At 35.9% G+C, this 21,382-nt stretch overlaps 3 protein-coding genes and 1 non-coding gene across 4 annotated transcripts; 1 reads left to right on the plus strand and 3 right to left on the minus strand.

Moving 5' to 3' along the window:
* Positions 1–3,109: 3,109 nt before the first annotated feature.
* Positions 3,110–15,311, minus strand: CBG11703 (the record flags this gene model as incomplete). Its single annotated transcript, XM_045243469.1, has 12 exons — positions 3,110–3,232; positions 3,459–3,612; positions 3,924–4,278; positions 4,892–5,189; positions 6,203–6,517; positions 7,376–7,609; positions 7,666–7,975; positions 10,177–10,758; positions 11,880–12,226; positions 12,887–13,207; positions 14,131–14,240; positions 14,825–15,311. 12 exons carry the CDS (start codon positions 15,309–15,311, stop codon positions 3,110–3,112), a joined length of 3,636 nt encoding a protein of 1,211 aa, XP_045094658.1.
* Positions 3,488–3,559, minus strand: CBG28534. The gene has a single exon. It is a non-coding gene (tRNA).
* A 433-nt stretch (positions 15,312–15,744) lies between the features above and the next one.
* On the minus strand, positions 15,745–17,293 carry CBG11702 (the record flags this gene model as incomplete). The annotated part of the gene is made up of 4 exons (XM_002640914.1): positions 15,745–15,810; positions 16,601–16,720; positions 17,094–17,207; positions 17,267–17,293. The coding sequence occupies 4 exons, from the start codon at positions 17,291–17,293 to the stop codon at positions 15,745–15,747; spliced, it is 327 nt and encodes a 108-aa protein (XP_002640960.1).
* A 747-nt stretch (positions 17,294–18,040) lies between these two features.
* On the plus strand, positions 18,041–21,137 carry Cbr-hsp-60 (the record flags this gene model as incomplete). The annotated part of the gene is made up of 4 exons (XM_002640913.1): positions 18,041–18,187; positions 18,674–19,375; positions 20,093–20,788; positions 20,979–21,137. 4 exons carry the CDS (start codon positions 18,041–18,043, stop codon positions 21,135–21,137), a joined length of 1,704 nt encoding a protein of 567 aa, XP_002640959.1.
* Between the last annotated feature and the right edge of the window lie 245 nt (positions 21,138–21,382).

Consider the following 21,382-nt stretch of genomic DNA (forward strand, 5'->3'; position numbering starts at 1 on the left):
CAGAATTGCTCAAATGTAGCTCAGAAAGGTTTTCCGATTTACCTGAGTTGTAATTTCAAATTTAAAGGTGGGGGGACATGAAAAAAATAATGTTCTCGAAATTTCGTTCAAAGATGCCCCTCGAGGAGTTGAACTTGTGAGGGCGATGATTGAGGGTGCGGCGCCGCTACCGACTGAGCCACGCGGGCAAAGAGAAAGCGCACGCCCGATTGCATACATAAAGGCGAGGACGACAGCTGTACGCAGAGTGACATTAAGCGTTGTACACCGTCACGGTAGAATGCATACTCTAGCTACAAAAAAACTACGAAAAATCTCCTGTCCCCCCACCTTTAATGGGGGNATTCATGTANCGAAAATATGTATTGAAATGAATTTCCGCGCCCTCGAAATTCAATGCATGAGCGTCGCGAAATGTATTTCAAAGCATTTCGCGACATAACTGTAAATGCATTTCAATACATCGCGTGGCGAGATATTTTTTCTGGAAAAAGGTATGCGCCTTTGAAGATTTTCCCAATCCTGCACAAAGTTTATTTCGAGGGCGCGGAAATGCATTTCAATACATATTTTCGCTACATGAATAACCCCATAACCCCATAAAGGAACATAGTCATGTTTATAATCATTTTAAAGCTCTGATTGTGGGAAATTCAAATATATACACCATAAGACAAAATTTCAATAATTATTTTGTTTTGCAACAAAAATTCAAAATTTTGAACTTTTTAAAAATTTCAATTTTCGAAAACATCTTAAATTCAACATTCCCGGAGAAAAAAGTCTTCAATTTTTTTTTAATTGTTAATCCCTTCTTGTCTGCAAAAAACGAAATTTTGAAAAAAAATGGGCGGCAAAATTGGAAATTTGAATTTTTTTGAAAAATTTAAATTACCAATTTTTTTCTTCTTTTAAAATTCGAAAAATTGGAGGAAAAAATAAGGAAAAAATAGGAAAACAAAACAATATATATTTTGAGTCAGCCCCACTCAGGGGGAGAGGGAGACAGAGTGTGCAAAAGCGAGAGAGAGCGAGAGACGCAGAGAGAAACGGACACCCGTCTCTCTCTGTGTGTCGACACAGAAAGAGGACCTTCAGGCTTAGATTTTATCGGGAAAATTGACATGAGCAAGGTCATTTTTAGGGCAAGGCCAAAAAAGTGGACAATTTAGAAAAAAAATTTCGGCATAAAAAATTTTTTTTTCGAAAAAATTCAAATTTCCAATTTTGCCGCCCAATTTGTTTTTCAAAATTTCGTTTTTTTTGCAGACAAGAAGGGTTTAAGGGCTTGAGACACAAAAATTGAAGAAATTTTTCTCCGGGAATTTTGAATTTAAGAGGGTTATTAGAATTTGAAATTTTTTTAAATTTTTAAAAATTTCGATTTTTTGAATACAAACACTAAAATCGTTTAAATTTTCGATTCAAAAACAAAAAGAGCTTCAAAATGAGTATAAACACGACTAGGCTCCGCCTACTTTAAATTTTTGCCTTTTTTGACTTTAAAGGCGCATAAGGGGTCCGAAGTTTTGAAAATTGGGGGAAGTAGGTCATGAGTACACTCGTTTTAAAGCTCTTTACGTAGGGAAGTGGGAAAATCAAGTTTTTATGCAAAAATATGGCGAAACAAGAAAGTTATGGTGAAAACAAGATTTTTAAAAATTTTCTCCAATTTTTAGTTTTTATCATAACTTTCTTAACTTACAGAATTTTAACATAATTCATTGATTTCTAAATTTGACGTGCCAAGAGCTTTAAAATGAGCATAAAAACGACTAGGCTCCGCCCACTTTGATTTTTCACTTTAAAGGCGCAAAGGAGTCCCGAAATTTTGAAAATTGAGGAAAGTCCGTAAAATTGGACAATTTAGGAAAAAAAAATTTTTCGACCGAAATTTTTTTTTTCAAAACATGAAAACAAGAACAGCTGGCTCCATTTGACCTAGTTTTTGGGTTTCTAGGCCATCAGGAACACTTTGTTAAATAAATTGATTTTTAAAGCATATTACATTGAAATTTTCATTTTCTATGACAAAAATGAGTTAAAAACCGGTAAATTTTCCTTCAAAATCCACAAAAATTGATCTATTCTCGAATCTGAGACGATGACACCGAGTAGACCCTGAAAATTGGAATGTGACCGAATTGTTGCATTTGGTGGCCTAGAAAACCAATTTAAGGCTTTGAAAATATGAAAATCGAGTTTGCCACATGAAGAGCTTCAAAATGAGTATAATCATGACTATACTCCTTTAAACTTAAAATTTCAACTTTAAAGGCGCATAAGGGGTCCGAAAAGTGAAATTTGAGGAAATTGGGTCATGATTATACTCATTTTGAAGCTTTCCTTACACTGATGTCAAAAAGGAAAAAATTTTCTGGTTCAAAGGAAAGTTAGCCGAGTTAAGGTGACTTAATTTTTTTTGAAAAATGCCCATTACTAGAATCTTCGTAGCGCACTTAGTTTTTGTTCAATTTCAATTTTGTTTCCAGATTTTAGTTTGCAACACTTAGAGCTTTAAAATGAGTATAATCATGACCTACTTTCTTGAATGCCCATTTTTTAGACCCCCTATGCGCCTTTAAAGTCAAATTTTCGAGATTGAAGGAACATAGTCATGATTATACTCATTTTGAAGCTCTTGACGTGTTGAGTTCAAAAATATATATTTAGTGCAAACATTCCAAGAATTCAAGAAGTTATGAGAAAATCAAAAAATACCTCAAATCTTGCAAAAGCTTGATTTTCTCATAACTTCGTTACTTTTGAAAACGTTTTGATGAAAGTAATATTTTCACATTTCCCAATTTCGGGCTTTCAAATGAGTATAATCATGACTAGCCTCCGCCCACTGTGAAGTTTGACTTTAAAGGTGCATGGGGGTCCGAAAAATGAAATTTGAGAAAAGTAGGTCATGATTATACTCATTTTGAAGCTCTTTATTTGCCGAGTTTATTTTTTGGGTTTCTAGGCCACCAAATGCATAACCTAGGCCACCACTAACCCATAATTAAAGTTAGAGTTGCCCTGCCGCACTGGGAATAGTTCTGAAAGTTTTGGAACATGGGGAATTTCAAAAATGTGATCCGCGTAGATTGATTTTGAAAATTCACGGAGATTTTTTTCGGGGATTTCCAGAATCTTCTTCGTGATCTCCATAGATTTTAAGTTTTCGAACTGTAGGATTTCCAGGAGGCGTGGTTTCCCAAATTCTGGAATTCCAATAAATCATCTGCAAATTCTAAAACTGGTTCTACCTTTTAAAATATCCTGGAACGTTTTATGGATTCCAAAATCTTCTAAGTCTGTACTACAGTAATCTCCTTCCAGTACTCGCCTCATATCTTGCCTTTGAGAAGACTCCAAATTCAATTTCTGAAATAAAACAACCAATTACAGTAAACTAGAAAAAATTGAAGATCACCAAGTCCTCAAAAATGACCCCTTTTACCCATTACCGTAACACACAAAAAAGCAAAAAAGGTTCTAGCAGCGAGTGGTTTCGATCCACCGACCTCTGGGTTATGGGCCCAGCACGCTTCCACTGCGCCACGCTGCTGATAGGAGAAAATCGGTGAGGAAGGCCTAGATATGCCAGGGGAGCGGCGCCTACTGCACACCGCGTTTATAATTGCAATCTCGAGGGGCGGCAAGGTGTGTGCGTGATGGTGCAGTGGTAGTGAGCTAGACTTCGGATCTAGAGGTCGCGGGTTCGATTCCTCCTGGGCTCAAATCCTTTTTGCTTTTTTACCTGGACCATTTTTTCGATTTCCAACACATCCCGAAGCTCACAACCCATAAATTCCAGCAATTTCAGCATCTTAGGATTCAAATGTTCTGTTTCAGAATCCAAAGTCTCCACGAATAAAGTCGTTGGAAATCCTTTTAAATTTCTTGAATAGATTTCAAAAAATTCCCAGAACCTCTTCAAATCCTTCAAAATCACAACTTCCGCTTCACCCAGCTTCTGAGCCATAATCTCGAAAAATTCCGAATTTTCCAAGCAAATTTCTGGAGATTGGACGTTTGGAAAATCATAGGATCTTCCAGAAAAATTCAAAATCCCTATCGATTTTTTAGTATTTTGAGGAGCCGGGACTTCCAGCCAACACCTCTGCTCCTTGGCTGTGATTTTATCGATTTGTCGGTTTCCAATCAATAAATCAGTGAATAATTGAATTCGAAGTTCCAGATAACCATAACTTTGGAGATATCGCTTGAGGAGATAATCGTAAAATGTCAGCGATTTTCGATTCTGAATCCAGAAGACGTCGAAATCTGAAAATGTTCATATTAAGTTACAAAATTAGTTATACCTTTCGTAATTTTCATTCAAATCGAATGAAATTACCGTTTCCGAATTTCCCACGTTGAGAGCTTCAAAACGAGTATACTCATGACTTACTTTCCTTGATTTTCAATTTTTGGACCCCCTATGCGCCTTTAAACTCGAAACTTCAAGTTTAAAGGAACATAGCCGTGTTTATACTCATTTTGAAGCTTTTAACGCGCCAAATTCAAAAATACATGTTTTAAACCTGAACAGCCGATAATAAGAAAGTTATGATGAAAACTAAAAATTTCAGAAAAAAATTTTAAAATCTTGTTTGTGCCATAACTTTCTTGTTTCGTAACATTTTTGCAGGAAAACTGGATTTTTTAAATTTCCCACGGCTAGAGCTTCAAAATGAGTATAATCATGACCTACTTTCTCTGGTTTTAAAAATTTCGGACCCCTATGCGCCTTTAAATTCGAAATTTCAAAGTGGGCGGAGCATAGTCGTGTTTATACTCATTTTCAAGCTCCCGACGCCCTAATTCCAATAATTAAAGTTTTGATCTTAAAAATTAAGGAATAAAAAAGTTATGATAAAAACTACAAAAAACTTACCATCAATCCCAAAATTGAAAATCACTGTAAAACTTCCAACTTCAAATGAATATATCATTTCTTTATTTGCACATTTTAGTTTATCGATTTTCCTCGAATCCCCAATTTTCGGAACCGTATTCCCAAAAATTGAAAATTCGCAAAATTCCAGAATTTCCAGAATTTTCAGCTTTTCTGATATCGCGATTGCAGTGAAAATTGCAGCGAACCGGAGCACCTCAGCTTTTGAGCCAGGAAAATATCGATCGATCATTTTTTGATATCCAGTGGACGCCAACGGATTGGATTCCAGAAATTCCTGTAAATTCTCTTTTTTTTTACTGAAAATATGTCTGGAATTCGCTGGAAATTGATTATTAGGTTTCAGTTACACGTTATTCGAATTTGTGAGGTCTTGAGCTTCAAAATGAGTATAATCATGACTATGATCCGCGCACTTTGATTTTTGACTTTAAAGGCGCAGAGGGGGTCCAGATTTTGAAAATCCAGGAAAGTAGGTCATGATTATACTCATTTCGAAGCTCTTCTTACGACAAGTTCAAAATTTGAATTTTTTCAGATGTGGTATAGTACCCATTGAGATACGGTCAAATGTGATTTTTAAAAACCAAAATTGAAACTACCGTATCTCCGTGAATACTGCACTAAACTTTATGAAACTATTATTTTTAGAATTTGCTTTATAAGTGCTTTAAAATAAGTATAATCATGCCTAGGCTCCGCCCATTTTGATTTTTCCCTTTAAAGGCGCATAGGGGTCCGGAAAAACAAAATGTGGAGAAAGTAGGTCATGATTAGACTCATTTTAAAGCTCTAGGTTTGTAAAATCAAAAAATCATTAGTATATTCTAAAATTTCCAAAAATTCAAAAGTTATGGTCGAAATTCAATTTTAGGAGTTTTTCATGAAAAACTTGTTTTCCTCATAACTCTGTCAAATTCAAGAATTTCTGGAAAAAACTTTTATTTTCAATTCTTCAGCTTTGCAAGCTACAAAATGAGTATAAGCATGACCTACTTTCTCAAGATTCCAAAATCCGGACCCCCTATGCGCCTTTAAAGTCGAAAAATGAAAGTGGGCGGAGCCTAGCCGTGTTTATACTCATTTTGAAGCTCTTGCTGAGTTAAACAATCTTATTTTCTCAAAATTTGATTATGAGCAAAATTTCAAATTATAGGACCATTTGAATTTCCAAAAAAAAATCTTCAAAATTTCAAACTTCTATGACTCCTGTTTTGTAGCTCACAATGCGTCAAATGTTTTTTTCTCATTTTTTCCAAACTACAGTAATTCTGGATTACTGTAACTCACCCAGTACCACATCTCAATTAGTTCCACCTCATCCAGATGCGCGGCGCACACAATTTTATCGATTGATTGTATTCCGTCAGCCATCATATCAAACTTCCCGTTTAGCATTGCCACGTGGAATCGGATTAGTGTATTATTGCTCAGCATAAGACTTGGGTCGATTTTGGTGTAGAACATATCAAAAATCCTGGTTTGGGTCTCGAGTGGAAATATTTTGATTTGGGCAAAAATTTCCATTTTCTCAGAATTCAAATATTGTTGGTCCGTCTTCCATAGGTCAGAAATTTCTGCCAAAACATTAGAATCTTTGAAAGCCTGAAAAAGTTTTTTTTTGGAAATTTTTTTCCAAAAAAAATTCGAAGATGACCAAACTTTTGCATCTGATGGCCTAGAAAACCAAAGTTTGGCTTTCAAACAATGAAATTCAGATTTTTCGCGTCAAAAGCTTCAAAATCAGTATAATCATGACTAGATTCCACCCATTTTGAAAATTCGACTTTAAAGGCGCATGGACCCCCAAAAATTGAAGTATTGGAAAGTGGATCATGATTATACTCAATTACAAGCTCTCAACGCGCTGATTTCAAAAATCAAAAAATTTTCAAGTTCAGAGAAAAAATTCCCAAGTTACGGTAGTTTCAATTTTTGAAAAATGCCCATTTCTGTGACTAGAATCTTCGTAGCGCGCTTAGTTTCTGTTAAATTGCATTTCTGTTTTCAGATTCATATTTCTGACATTTAGAGCTTCAAAATGAGTATAATCATGACCTACTTCCCAGAATTTCAATTTTCGGACCCCCCTATGCCTTTAAAGTCAAATTTTCGAGATTGAAGGAACATAGACATGATTATTCTCATTTTGAAGCTCTCAAACTCCTAAACCCGACTTTATCACAGATTTCCCTTCAAAATGAGTATAATCATGCCTATGTGCCTTTAAATTTGAAATTTCGACTTTAAAGGCGCATAGGGGGTCCGAAAAAATGAATTTCAGAAAAGTAGGTCATGATTATACTCATTTTAAAGCTCTAATATTGCTAAATTCAGTTTTTTGGTTTCTAGGGCACCAAACCTAAGCCATCACAAAAATTTGAACTTTTAAAAACATTGAAAAAAAAATTTTTTTTTTGAAAATTTGTTTTCGAAAAATTTGAATTTTCCAGAAAAATTTACCTCATTTCCAGCCAGATTCGGTACGAAAACTGCCAAATTTCTCATCAAATCCTCCATTTTTATTAAATTTTTGAATTTCAGCAAAATTTCAGGCTGAAATTTCGCGAATTCCAGACATTTTTCGACATTTTTAATTTTCGGCAAATTTGATAAAAAATTCAAAAGTTTCAGAAAAAATGAATGATGAGCTGGACTTTCAGATAGGATTTCAGCGATTTCCAGTAGTTGGGATTCCTGAAAAAAAATATTTTTCGAAAATATTTTTTTCTAAATTTTGAAAAAAAGTTTACCTCTAATTCCAGTTGAATCGTCATAATTTTTAAAATATTCTCAATATTTCCAGAATTATCGATTTTTCTGGAAATTTCGAATTTCAGCAAATCTCTCAGCGATTTCCACTTTCGATTTATCGATTTTTCGTATTCAAATAAATCGATATGTCTTCTCACAAATTGAATCGAAATCTCTTCATTTTTTCCAGATTTTTCATAAATTTCAGCAATCAATCGATAGGATTTCGCCAATTTCTCATTCGATTCGCAGTCTTCCGCCAGATTTATCGATTTTTCTATTGCCGATAACGCGATTTCCAGATTGTTTCTGAAAACTTCATGCACATTATGTTGCTCAGCTCAATTTCAGCTTCAAAATGAGTATGCACACGACTAGGCTCCGCCCACTTTGATTTTTCGCTTTAAAGGCGCATAGGAGTCCCAAACTTCAAAATTCTGGGAAGTAGGTCATGATCATACTCATTTTGAAGCGCAAAACCTTGCAAACTTAAAAATCTAAATTTCAAACAGATTGGACGCTCACCAGCTGAGATACCATAGTTTCCACTTTCCTCTGAAAATGCAAAAACTACCGTAACTTGTCTAATTATTGTTCCCTTAGTTTGAAAATAAGATTGACGGATTTTGCCTGTTTTCAGCTTTAAAATGAATATAAACATGGCTAGGCTTGAAAATTTTTTAATTTGGGTCCCACCACGAAAATCTGAAAAATTCGATTTTTGCAAACATAGGCTTGTTTATACTCATTTTGAAGCTCTTAACAAGACAAACCTAATGATGTTAATTTTCCAAAATTTTCAAAATCGAGCAAATCTAGTCGTGCTTAGGCTTATTTTGAAGCTGAAAATAAGCTAGACTCAAAAATTGGCTTAAAATTCAATTTGGATGACATCCTAAGATAATACAAAAAGTTTTCAAAAAAAAAATTACAAAATTTTTTTTTCAATTTTTTTCAATTTCCTAACTTTGCTCATTTTGAACCAAATTTTATGATTTTTGGCTTATTTTGAAGCTGAAAATGAGCTGGACTCGAAAATTAGCTCAAAATTAAATTTAGATAAAATCCTGGGAAAATACAAAAGTTTAAAAAAATCTTTTTTTTTGATAATTTCCAAAATTTTAAAACTTAACTTTTCTCATTTTCAACCGATTTTCAAGATTTTTAGCTTATTTTGAAGCTAAAAATGAGCTAAATTTGAAAATTTTGTATAAATTCAATTTAAACATCATCCTCTGAATTTCCAGCTAATTTTCAAAAAACAAATTTTTTTCGAAATTTTTGAAGCGTTATAACTTTACCCATTTTTGACCAAATTTCATGATTTACAGCTTATTTTGAAGCTAAAAACAAGCTGAATTCAAAAATATAAATTTCAAAAGAAGTCTCGCAAAGTTAAAAAAATTCAGGAGTTTCCAATTAAAATGAATTTTCGTAAATTTCAAAACTTCCTAACTTTGCTCATTTTTCACAGATTTTTGAGATTTTTAGCATATTTTGAAGCTGAAAATATGCAAATATTGAAAATTTGTACAAAACCTCTTTTGAGCCACATCCTACAAAGATGCAACACATTCTCCAAAAAAAAAAATAATTTTTTGATGTTGTATGTTTTTCAAAATTGTCTGACATTGCTAATTTTCAACCGATTTTTAAGATTTTAGGTTCATTTTAAAGACAAACCTCTCCATTTCAGTTTCAGCCAACAAAATGAGCTTTTTGTATTACGAGTTCAAATTTGTTAGTTTCTTCAATTTCGGTTCAGTACCCATCGAGATACGGTAGCTTCAAATTTCGAAAATTCGAAAAACTCAATTTTTGAATTTTTTCAAACCTAAGCATGATTACACTCATTTTGAAGCTCTGAACAAGGCAAACCTAATAATGTAAATTTCGAAACGCTTGGATCGAAATTAGTCAAGTTACGGTAGATTTGGGTCCCGCCACCAAAATTTTCAAAATCGAGCAAATCTAGTCGTGTTTAGGCTTATTTTGAAGCTGAAAATGAGCTAAATACGAAAATTTACTCAAAATTAGATTCCGATAGCATCCTAAGTTTACACAATAAGTTTTCAAAAAAAAAAGTTTAAAAATTAATTTTTTTACTTTTCGAAATTTCCTAACTTTGCTCATTTTCAACCAAATTTTATGATTTTTGGCTTATTTTGCAGCTGAAAACAAGTTAAATTGAAAAATATACATTTCAAAAGTTAGCTTATGGGGTAGAAGAAATTCAGGAGTTTCCAATTAAAATGAATTTTCTTAAATTTCAAAACTTCCTAACTTTGCTCATTTTCAACCAAATTTTATGATTTTTCGCTTATTTTGAAGCCGAAAATGAGCTAGACTTGAAAATTAACACAAATTTCAATTTAGATGAGAACCTGGAAAAATACAAAAATTTGGAAAAAAAATCGTTTTTTTTTGATAATTTCAAAAATTTTTAAACTTCAGAACTTTTCTCATTTTCAACCGATTTTCAATATTTTAGGCTCATTTTAAAGACAAACCTCTCCATTTCAGCTTCAGCCAACAAAATGAGCATATCCAGCTTTTGTTCGTTGTCCATGGCCAATTTAAAAATAGTCAGAGCACATCTCGCATGCTCGCATGCGCCTTTAAAATCCAAATTCTGAAATTTCAGCCTTGCCACGTTGGCATGCGAATCAGCCATCATTTTGGCGTTTTTCAGCTGTTTTCCCACTTCCAACTGTTGATTATAGTACTTTTCAGCCAATTTTTGATCGGTTTGGCTGGAATTTTGGCTGAAATTGTCAGCAAAAAAATTCCCAATTTTCTCTGAAATTCCAGCTTCTCGATACAAATCGTTGGCGTCTTGGGCTTCGGTTAAACTCTGTTCCAGCGCCAGAATCGTCGATTTTAAATTTGAATTTGAATTTGGCGCCAAAATTGGTCTTGCTAAATCCTCAAAAATTAAAGATTTCGATTTGGAATCCAAATTTGGTTCGGATTTCAGCAAACTTTCCAAAATTTCCAGAATTTTTTTCGATTCATTTTCCTCGGATTTTATTGATTGGAGCCATCGAAACTTTGCGGAATAGAAGGCGACTTTTTCTGAGGAGCGGGAACATCTGAAAATTTGAAAGTACCGTATCTCGGTCAATTTTGGTCCAAACAATTCGAGTTTTGGATTTTTGAGGTTGTCCTGAAAAGGGCTTTAAAATGAGTATAATCATGACTATGTTCCTTTAACTTTGAAATTACAACTTTAAAGGCGCATAGGGGGTCCGAAAAATGAAATGTGAGAAAAGTAGGTCGTGATTATACTCATTTCTAAGCTCTTAATGAGACAAATAGAATGCTTTTAATTTTAAAGTATTTGAACCAATATTGTACAAGTTACGCCGATTTTCGAAATTTAAGACAGCAAGTCAATTTGAAACTACAGTATTTCGGCTAATTTCGACCCACTCTTTTTTAAAATTATATTTTTGAATTTTTCTAGTTTAGCGCTTCAAAATGAGTATGAACATGACTAGGTTTGAAGAAGAAAAAAATTCAATTTTTGGGTCCCGCCACGAAAACTACAGTAATCCCAATAACTTTTAAAATGTAGTCGTTTTTATACTCATTTTCAAGCCGAAAACAAGGCAAATTCAAAACTCTTGGTTATGAGCTAATTTTCAAAAAATCAGACAAGTTACGGTAGTTTTTGCAGTCCCTAATTGTAAGGAAAGTGCAAATTGAAACTACCGTATCTCGATGAATACTGTAGCAAAATTCATGATATTGATAAATTTGAAATTCCTGTGAAAACAGCTTCAAAATGAGTATAATCATGCCTAGGTTTGAAAATTTTTTGAAAATTGGGTCCACCGGGAAAATTTGTGTACTTCGAAACTACCGTATCTTGATGGCTACTGTACCAAACTTGATGAAATTAGTACGTTTGAACTCCTCACAAAGAGAGCTTTGAAATGAGTTTAATCATGCCTAGGTTTAAAAAATTTCGAGATTTGGGTCCCGCCACGAAAACTACAGTAATCCCAAAAATTCTCAGAACCTAGGCGTGTTTATACTCATTTTGAAGCTAACAACAAGGCGAGCTCAAAATTTTATTTTTCAACTAGATCCTATGAATTTCAGAAGGATTACTGTATTTTTTCAAAATTTTCAAATAAATCTGCCCATTTCGGGCCATTTTGGTCCATTTTGGCTCAAATTTTTTCGGATTTTTCTTGACTTTTCTCACTTTTTGACCAATTGCTCAGCTTTATCAAAAATGTGTCCCACATCCTCATTAACCGTCTCATTCTGCGCAATTCTTGTCATTTGAAGAAATCCCCTCAATTTTTCAGAGTTCGTTAGAATTGTCTGAAATCCCGGGTCCAAATATTTTTTCCACAGAATTATTGAGGATCCAAAATCCTTTTGATGCTCATAAATTATAGCCAAAAGTCGAAAAGCATTCGCTTCGTGGATTTTCAGATTTTCAGATTGTTTTGCCAACTTTAAGACAAATTTCGCGATTTTCAGCGCTGTTTCCAGATTTCCAGCTGTGATTTGGGTTTGGCAAAGAAGACAGTAACAGTGGAGTAGCTGAAATTTAAAAAAACCGATTTTTCAAAAAAAAAAAAAATTTTTTTCGAAAATTTTAAACTACCGTATCTCGATGGGTACTGTACCAAAATCAATAAAACAAGCATATTTGAATTTGTCGTGAGGAGAGCTTCAAAATGAGTATAATCACGCCTAGGTTCCGAAAATTTCGAAATTTGGGTCCCACCACGAAAACTACAGTAATCCAAAAAATGAGCGGAATCTAGTCGTGTTTAGGTACACATTTTGAAGCTACAAACCAGGAAAATTCGAAAATCAAATAAATGCCAAACTTTGTACGAAAACCAAGTGAGATACGGTAGTTTTTTCCAATTTTTTTGCTTGATATCGGAAAAACCACCGTATCCCCCTTCATTTTTCACATAACTTGAAAATTTTTTGATTTTCTGATTTCTCATGTTTCTAGCTTCAAAATGAGATCAAACACGACTAGATTCCGCTCATTTTTTGGATTACTGTAGTTTTCGTGGTGGGACCCAAATTTCGAATTTTCGGAACCTAGGCATGATTATACTCATTTTGAGGCTCTTTCCACGACGAATTCAAATATGTTAGTTTTATTGATTTTGGTACAGTACCCATCGAGATACGGTAGTTTCAATTTTTTGAAAATTTTCAAAAATCTTTAAAAAAACCCACCAAATCTCCTGATTTTTCTGATTTGTCCGAATTTTTTCGTTTTAAAATTGAATTCAAAAATTCAATGGACGAATTCAGATCATCCAAATCCAGAAAGCATTGATTGATGGTATCGATTAGTTCGAAATTTGAATTTTTAGAAAATTCTGGAATGAGCAATCGAAGTGCCTCTTTGTGATCTCCTTTTGATATGTGTGCTCGTGCGATGAGCAATGAGCATTGCTCAGCTTTAAAATTCGAATTTTCGAGAATCAAAAACACTTTCTCTGGAATTCCAGCTTTTAGGTAGACATCGCAGAGCTTTAGAGTTGATTCCGGGGTCTGAAAACTTTGATTTTTTGAATTGGGTTACTGTAGGTACATTAATCCCAGGGATTCTGATACAGTTGTTTCAAAGCTTTGGATTACTGTAGTTATTTCATGTTAAGTACAGTAGTCCTAGTTAATGAGTACTGTAGGGACAGTAGTTCTACAGAGTACTGAAGTTTCCAAGCTAGGATTACTGTCTTTAAGGTAGTTATCACTGATTTCTCGATTTTTGAAATTTTTAGGAGTACTGTAGGTTTTTTGTGCGTAACTACAGTACTCCTTTTAAAATGGTTACTGTAGGCACAGAATTTCAAGATTTTTGTGATTTGATGGTTACTGTAGTTTTTAGAATCCCTGTAGGTCCAGTAATCCTCAGTTCGAATACTGTAACCTTTAGTTTGCGGGTACTGTAAGTACAGAAATTCGATGGGGTACTGTACTTTCCGAATTTTGGAGTACTGTAGTTGTTCGAAATTGAATACAGTTTTCCTCGATTCAGGTACCCCTTAAGTTGGATTACTGTAGGCCATTTTGTGTGTAGCTAGATCACTCCTTCTGATTGTACTACTGTATCATTTATAGGGTTACTGTAGGCACAGTAATCCAAGGAGTACTGTAACATGATTACTGTATTTATGGTAGTTACAGTAATCTTCTTGTTACAGAAATTGATTTTTCGATTTTCGAACATTTTTGGGGTTACTGTAGGTACAGTGATCTTCCAATTTGATTCAATTTGGTTACCGTAGGTCTTCATTTTACACTAACACTGGCCAAACTTGGATTACTGTATTTTCCCTAAATAGGGGAATACTGTAGCTTCTCCGAAATTTAAAAACTTCGATTTTTCAAGGTTTTGAGTTACTATACTTTTTAGGGATTACTGTAGCTTTTTTTAAAAAATTGTGAAATTTCAATTTTTCGGATTACCGTACCCGATAAATCCTTTCCAAATGCCTCCTCTGCTCAATCGCCACGTGGAAATCGTCCAAAATTTCAGCAATTTCAGCCAAATTCTCGCGAATTTCCGCGATTTTTGGGGATTCTAAAATTCCAAATTTTTGAAAAAAAAATCTATTTTTTTAACATTACCAATCTGAATCGCCGTTTCCAACTGCTTCTTCAAAAACCCCATCGATTGCTCATACTTTTCTAAACTACAGTATGCCGATGCAAGTGATCCATATACTGATTCCAGCAGTTTGATTGATTTCAAATCAAGGTCCAAGGAGAATTGCAGGATTGTTAGGAAACTGAATTTTTAAAGAATTGTGGCGTTTCTTAAGACTCTTTTAAGACCTTTCCAGGCATTTTTAGGCCTTTTCTGGGCTTTTTAGGCCTCAGAATGGTCGAGAAAAGTCATTTTGGCTGTTTTAAGACACTTTAAGCCTAAAATAAGTCAAAAGTCATTTTCAGCAAGTTTTTGCCGTTTAAAAGGAATTTTAGGCTTAAATTAAGTCTAGAAAAGTCATTTTAGCTGTTCTGTAGATCGCTTAGAGGCATTTTGAGCCTAGAAAATGTCTGGAAAGGTCATTTCAGATGTTTTGGCGTTTTAAGGCATTTCAAGCCTAAAAGTAGCCAAAGAAAGTAATTTTTGGGCATTTTAGACCTAAAAAATTAAAAATTTACCCTCAAAATTCGCTTTTCCATCTCTGGAATCCGCTAGAATCGTTTGTCCAAGTGTTGCCAGAATTGTTGGAACATCTTCATCCAATTTCAGCACTTTCAAATTTTCCCAAGGGAATTTGCACCCGTAAAATGAGAAAATCGCCTCTTTGAGACTTTTCAGAATTTGAAAATTCGTAGAATCCAGTCTGATTCCATTGGAATACGCTAGAATCGATTCGAGCACTCTTTCAGCGTGTTTCAGGGATTCACCTCTTCGATAGTGTGCTTTTGCCCATGTTGGACACAGCCTAACCGCGATTTCCGAGTGTTTTAAGGAATTTTCAGCCAAATTCATTTTCAGAAGAATCGCTGATAGGTTGGCATGTAGAATTCCGTTGTTGGGATTCGTTAGAAGTGCAGATTCGTAGAGTTCCCGTGCTTCTTGATATCGTCCTTCCGAGTAGGCAGATCCAGCTTCATGAACCACGGATTCCAGGTTTTTTGGCATTTTTAGAGTAAAAATAATAGAGAAAAATGGAAAAATAGAGAGAAAACAGTAGAAAATCGAAGGAATGAAATAGAATAAAAGAAAATAGGTAATGTTCTAAATGAGAGAGAACGCAGCAGCAGCAGCAGTCGAATTATCTCTCGAGAATTGAGATTTAAGTGACGCCTTCGGGATTATGACCTTGGCGCGGGAAAAGAAGAACTAATCGAAGAGAATCCATTTGGAAACAAATCATCATGTATCTCAAAAACAGGGGGACCGGTTGGGTAGAGACAATTATAACAAAAAAATGGAGAGATTTAACAAAAAATTAACACAAAAAGGGCTAAAAAAAATCAATAAAAAAGTCCTAAAAACTACTAAAAACACATAATTTAAAATGGATTTTTTTGGGCGATTGAGACCGAACATCGGAATTTTGTGAAGGCGTCGTTTAGTGGAAGACACCGAGAAGGTCCGACTCGCGGAAGATTGAGTATTCCTTGTCCTCAACGATGACCTGAAATATGAGAAATTGGGATTTTTTCTCGAATTTTAGCAATTTTTGAGTTTCAAAACTTGGATTTTTAGGTAAATTTAGGCCTGGAAATTGAAATTTTTCGGCTGAAACCGGTGAATTTGTTCTAAAAATCGTCTAGAAATCATTATTTTCTCTTGAAACAATCCTTGAATTTCTCAAGCTGAAAATGTCCGCAAAACGCTGTAAACCGTTCAGAAACTTTGAAAATTGGAATTTCAGCGAGTTTTAAGCTTAAAAATTCGAATTTGCAGGCTGAATTATGTCTAAAAACTCAAAATTTGGCGATTTTTCCGGCTCAAAATGCAATATTTCAGCTTCAAAATGTGATTTTGCAAGCAGAATTGAGGCTTAAAAAATGAAAAGTTGGCGATTTTTCTGCTCAAAATGCTAAAAATCGACACACTTGTAGCCAATTTCAGGTCTTATGTTGAAAATTTTCTTTAAAATGCTGAAAATCGTTCAGAAACCATCTTGAAGTGCGGGATCTCTCGGAATGAAGCTAAAATCGAATTTCAGACACATTTTCAGTTAAAAACAAGGTTTTCAGGCAGAAATTCTTGATATTCCAGTGAAAACTACATGAAAAGTGACCCAAATCTGTACGAAACGGAACAAAACCTCACAAACAAATTAAATGGAAAATAGCGATTTTTGGGCATAAAAATGATCTTTTCAGCTGATTTCGATCGGAAAAACGCTCCTTAGAGCCAAAAAAGCCATTTCAACCGAATTTTTCGCTTTTTTGTTTCGATAATTCCTGACTACACACCTTGGTGCCTCCGTATTCTGGAAGAAGAACACGATCTCCTGGCTTCACTGTCAATGCGACGAGCTCTCCCTTCTCGTTACGGAGTCCGGTACCGGCGGAGACGACGGTGGCTTCGAGGACCTGCAAAAATTGCATCATTTTTGATTTTTGCTCGAAAAGACGGTTTTTAGGCCTGGAAACCTTAAAAAGCTACATTTTCTCCTATTTTTGCATTTTGCATCATTTTTTTTTTCGTTTTTCTTACAAAATTTGAATTTCCCAGTTTTCCAAGCCTAAATTCGAGCTTCTTGGGCGATTTATAGGCTTAAAACTCGATTTTTTAGGTCAGAAAACTATATAAAGCTCATTTTCTCATATTTTGAGCCATTTGCATCATTTTTTCGTTTTTTTTTAAATTTGAATTTTACAGTTTTCCAGCCAAAATTTCAACTTCTAGCATGATTTATAGGCTTAAAACTCGATTTTTTAGGTCAGAAAACCCTGAAAATCGCACCTTTCCCTGCGATTTCTCTGGAAGCATGATTCCTCCCTTGGTTTTGGTCTCGGCGGCGACTCTCTCGACGAGCACACGGTCGTAGAGTGGCTTGAACGACTTGAGAACGTTGCTCTGGAAAAAATGACATTTCAGGGATTTCTCAAACATCTTTGAGTTTTTTAGAGGCTTACCGAGCGACGGACAGCGGTCAGGAACATGGCTTCGGTCTGAAAAATTGGAATTTCTTCGAATTTTCGAGCTAAAAATCAATTTTTTCAAGAAAAATCCGCGAAAAAATGGCAAAAAAACAGCTGAAATCTAAAAAAGAAGCTTCTCGAAATAGGCGGCAATGGAGAAAACACAGAGAACCTATGCGGTGAATTTGCAAAAAATGGGCGGATCCGACGAGTCAACGAACGGGCGGTGCAGAGTGCGCGCAGAAATCAGCGATGCCCCGCCCATAAAAGCGTGCCAGGGTTGCAAAAAAGTGGGCGGCGCGTCCTAAATGATGCAAAAGTCTTCAATTCAGGTCATTTTTGTATCTGTTATCATGCTAATCAGCCGTTTTCCATATTTCTATAGGTTTTTTGGTCGATTTTGCATCATTTTTGATGGTTTCGAGGCCATTTTACCCTATTTTCAATAAGATATGAGCGTTTTTTAGGCCTAAAATTTGGGTTTTTGAGATTTCCAAATTTTCAAAAAATTATTTCACCGAATTTCTATAGTTCCTAGTCACTTTTTGCATCATTTTTGAGGAGTTTGAAGCCGTTTTACGCTGAATTTCAAGAGAAATCTCGATATTTAGGCCTAAAATTTGGATTTTTTGAATTTTCAAAAATTTCAAAAAATGAACCAAGAAGTTTCTATAATTTCTAGACAATTTTTTTTGCATCATTTTCGTCCTTTTTTACCCAATTTTAGGCCAAAACGCATTTTTAAAAGCATTTTTTCAGACAAAAAAAATGCTTCGCCTCGCCAGAAAGGGAGTTCAGACCGCTGTCATCAGATCCTACGCCAAGGATGTGAAGTTCGGCGCTGAAGGACGTGCAGCAATGCTTGTTGGAGTCAACCTTTTGGCTGATGCCGTCTCTGTTACTATGGGTCCAAAGGTAGGGGCGAAAAGGACCTAAGATTCGAATTTAGGAGGCTTGGAGCTGGGAATTCGTGAAAAATGGTCATGAAATTTTTAAAATTCACAAAAAATGGTACAAAATATGCCAAAAAATCGTCAAAATTCGTCTAGAAGTGCCCAGATCCCTTAAATGGGTCAAAAGGTAGGCGCAAAAAAAGCCTAAAATTCGAATTTTGGAGACTTGGAGCTGGAAAAAACTGTGAAAAGTGCTTTGGATCCGGCAAAAATCGATTCAAAATCCTGAAAATTTGGATTCTAGGCCAGAAAGTCGTGAAAATTCCACTCAAAATGGGGACAGGAGCCTGTAATTCGAATTTTTGAGGCTTGAAGCAGGAAAATTGAGAAAAATGCTCAGAAATTCCGATTCTAGACTAAAAATCGGGAAAATCCATTCAAAATGAGGAAGATAGCCCAAAATTAGCTCAAAAATCCCCCTTTTCTACTCAAAATCATATTTTTCCAGGGAAGAAACGTGATCATCGAGCAATCATGGGGAAGTCCAAAGATCACAAAAGACGGAGTCACCGTTGCCAAATCCATCGATCTCAAGGACAAATACCAGAATTTGGGAGCCAAACTCATCCAAGACGTCGCCAATAAGGCCAACGAGGAGGCTGGAGACGGAACCACCTGTGCCACCGTTCTTGCCCGTGCCATCGCTAAAGAAGGATTCGAGAGCATCCGTCAGGGAGGAAACGCCGTTGAGATCCGTCGTGGAGTGATGAACGCCGTCGATGTGGTTGTTGCCGAGCTGAAGAAGCTTTCGAAACAAGTCACCACCCCAGAAGAGATCGCTCAAGTCGCCACAATTTCCGCCAATGGAGACACCGTCGTTGGAAACTTGATCTCTGATGCTATGAAAAAGGTTGGAACCACTGGAGTTATCACTGTTAAGGATGGAAAGACACTCACTGATGAGTTGGAGTTGATTGAGGGAATGAAGTTCGACAGAGGATACATCTCTCCATACTTTATCACTTCTGCCAAGGGAGCCAAGGTCGAGTATGAGAAGGCTTTGGTGCTTTTGAGTGAGAAGAAGATCAGTCAGGTCCAGGATATTGTTCCGGCTCTTGAGCTCGCTAACAAGCTCCGCCGTCCATTGGTTATTATTGCTGAGGATGTTGATGGAGAAGCTCTCACCACTCTTGTTCTCAATAGACTTAAGGTTTGTTTTTTTGATTTTATAGCTGAGAATCGCTATTTTCTGAGTTTCCAACCATTGAAGCCTCTTTCTAGGCGGTTTTCTCATTGGTTTGAATTTCAAACCGTTTGAAATTCATCAGTCGGGTAGGCTATTCTAGGCTCGTCCAGGCCGTTCTCAGGCTGTGTTTTTGACTATCTCACGTTGTTCGAGACAAAATTTCGGCTATTTTCAGGCTGTTCTGAGTCATTTTAGGTACGTAGGGGCCTATTTCAGGCTTTTTTGCCTCATCAAACTTAGGCCAAATCAAGCCCTTCCAGGTCATTCTAACCTGGATGGTTTCTAGGCTGTATTAGGCTATTTCAGGCCATTTCTAGGCTATTCTAGGTCCGTTGAGGGCCAAATTCACATCATTTCAGGGTTTTGTGCCTATTTTGAACCCCGATAGACATACAGAGTTTGTCAAGTAATCAGTGATTTCTGAGAGATAAGAAACAAAGAACGAGCGACCTTGTGAGATAGAAGCGCTTGTTTTTTTTGGGTGATAGCGTATCTTATCAGAGCAAATTTACTACAGCAGTTTGAAGAAAAAAAAGTGTAAACAACTTTTTGAGTGCAGGAAATTTAGAAGGAAAGGAGAGGAAGGTTTAGGATAGAAATTGACGCTAAAATAGCTGTAAAAATTCAAGTTTCTGGTGTTGAAAAATGCTTAAAACTAGAAAAACGTTTCAAATTTTCCAGGTCGGACTCCAAGTGGTCGCCGTCAAGGCTCCAGGATTCGGAGACAACCGCAAGAACACCCTCAAGGATATGGGAATCGCCACCGGTGCCACAATCTTCGGAGACGACTCGAACCTTATCAAGATCGAAGACATCACTGCCAACGATCTTGGAGAGGTTGACGAAGTCACCATCACCAAGGACGACACTCTCCTTCTTCGCGGACGTGGAGAAGCTGCTGAAATCGAGAAGAGAATTGAGCATATCGCTGAGGAGATTGAACAATCAACCAGCGAATACGAAAAGGAGAAACTCAACGAACGACTTGCCAAACTCTCCAAGGGAGTCGCTGTTCTTAAGATCGGAGGAGCTTCTGAGGTCGAGGTTGGAGAGAAGAAGGATCGTGTCACTGATGCTCTCTGCGCTACACGTGCTGCTGTTGAAGAGGGAATCGTTCCAGGAGGAGGTGTTGCTCTTTTGAGATCTCTCCATGCTCTTAAGACATACAAGGCTGCCAATGAGGACCAACAAATTGGAGTGAATATTGTGAAGAAGTCGTTGGTGCAACCAATTTCCACCATTGTCAAGAATGCCGGACTCGAGCCATCGTCTATTATTGATGAGGTTATGGGAAATAGCAATGCTGCCTACGGTTATGATGCTCTTAACTCCAAATTCGTCAATATGTTCGAGGCTGGAATTATTGATCCAACCAAGGTAAGGGGTGATTTTGTCTGAAAATTGCATTAAAAATCAAATTGGTGCTTTGGAACTCTGAAAATTGGCAAAATAACCAATTTTAGACAGAATTTAGCTAAAAAATTAACATATTTTGTCAGAAAATGGCATTAAAAATTGATATTTTGGCTCAAAAATGAACTAAAATTTCAATTTTTGCCTATTCCAGGTCGTCCGAACTGCCCTCCAAGACGCATCTGGAGTCGCCTCCCTTCTCGCCACCACCGAATGCGTTGTGACCGAGATTCCAAAGGAGGAGCCAGCAGGACCAGCCGGTGGAATGGGAGGAATGGGTGGAATGGGCGGTATGGGAGGAATGGGATTCTAAATTCCGTCGATTGCTCATCTTTAATTCTTCCCCTTATCCTGATGAAGACTGGTTTTCATTCCCCATTTTTTTGCTTAAATTTGACCCTTTCAATGATCTTCTTTGTTTATTGTTTTTCCCCCCATATCCTGGTTAATTTTTGTTGTAGTTTTTTAGGAAAATTAGTGATTTTTTTGTAATTTTTTGTTTTTTGTCTAGTATAATAATGATATAGAATCTCTCTCTTTTTTGTTTCCTGTTATTGT

The sequence above is a fragment of the Caenorhabditis briggsae genome (genome assembly GCF_000004555.2).
Source record: "Caenorhabditis briggsae complete genome, chrIII, whole genome shotgun sequence".
NCBI classification, from domain to species: domain Eukaryota; kingdom Metazoa; phylum Nematoda; class Chromadorea; order Rhabditida; family Rhabditidae; genus Caenorhabditis; species Caenorhabditis briggsae.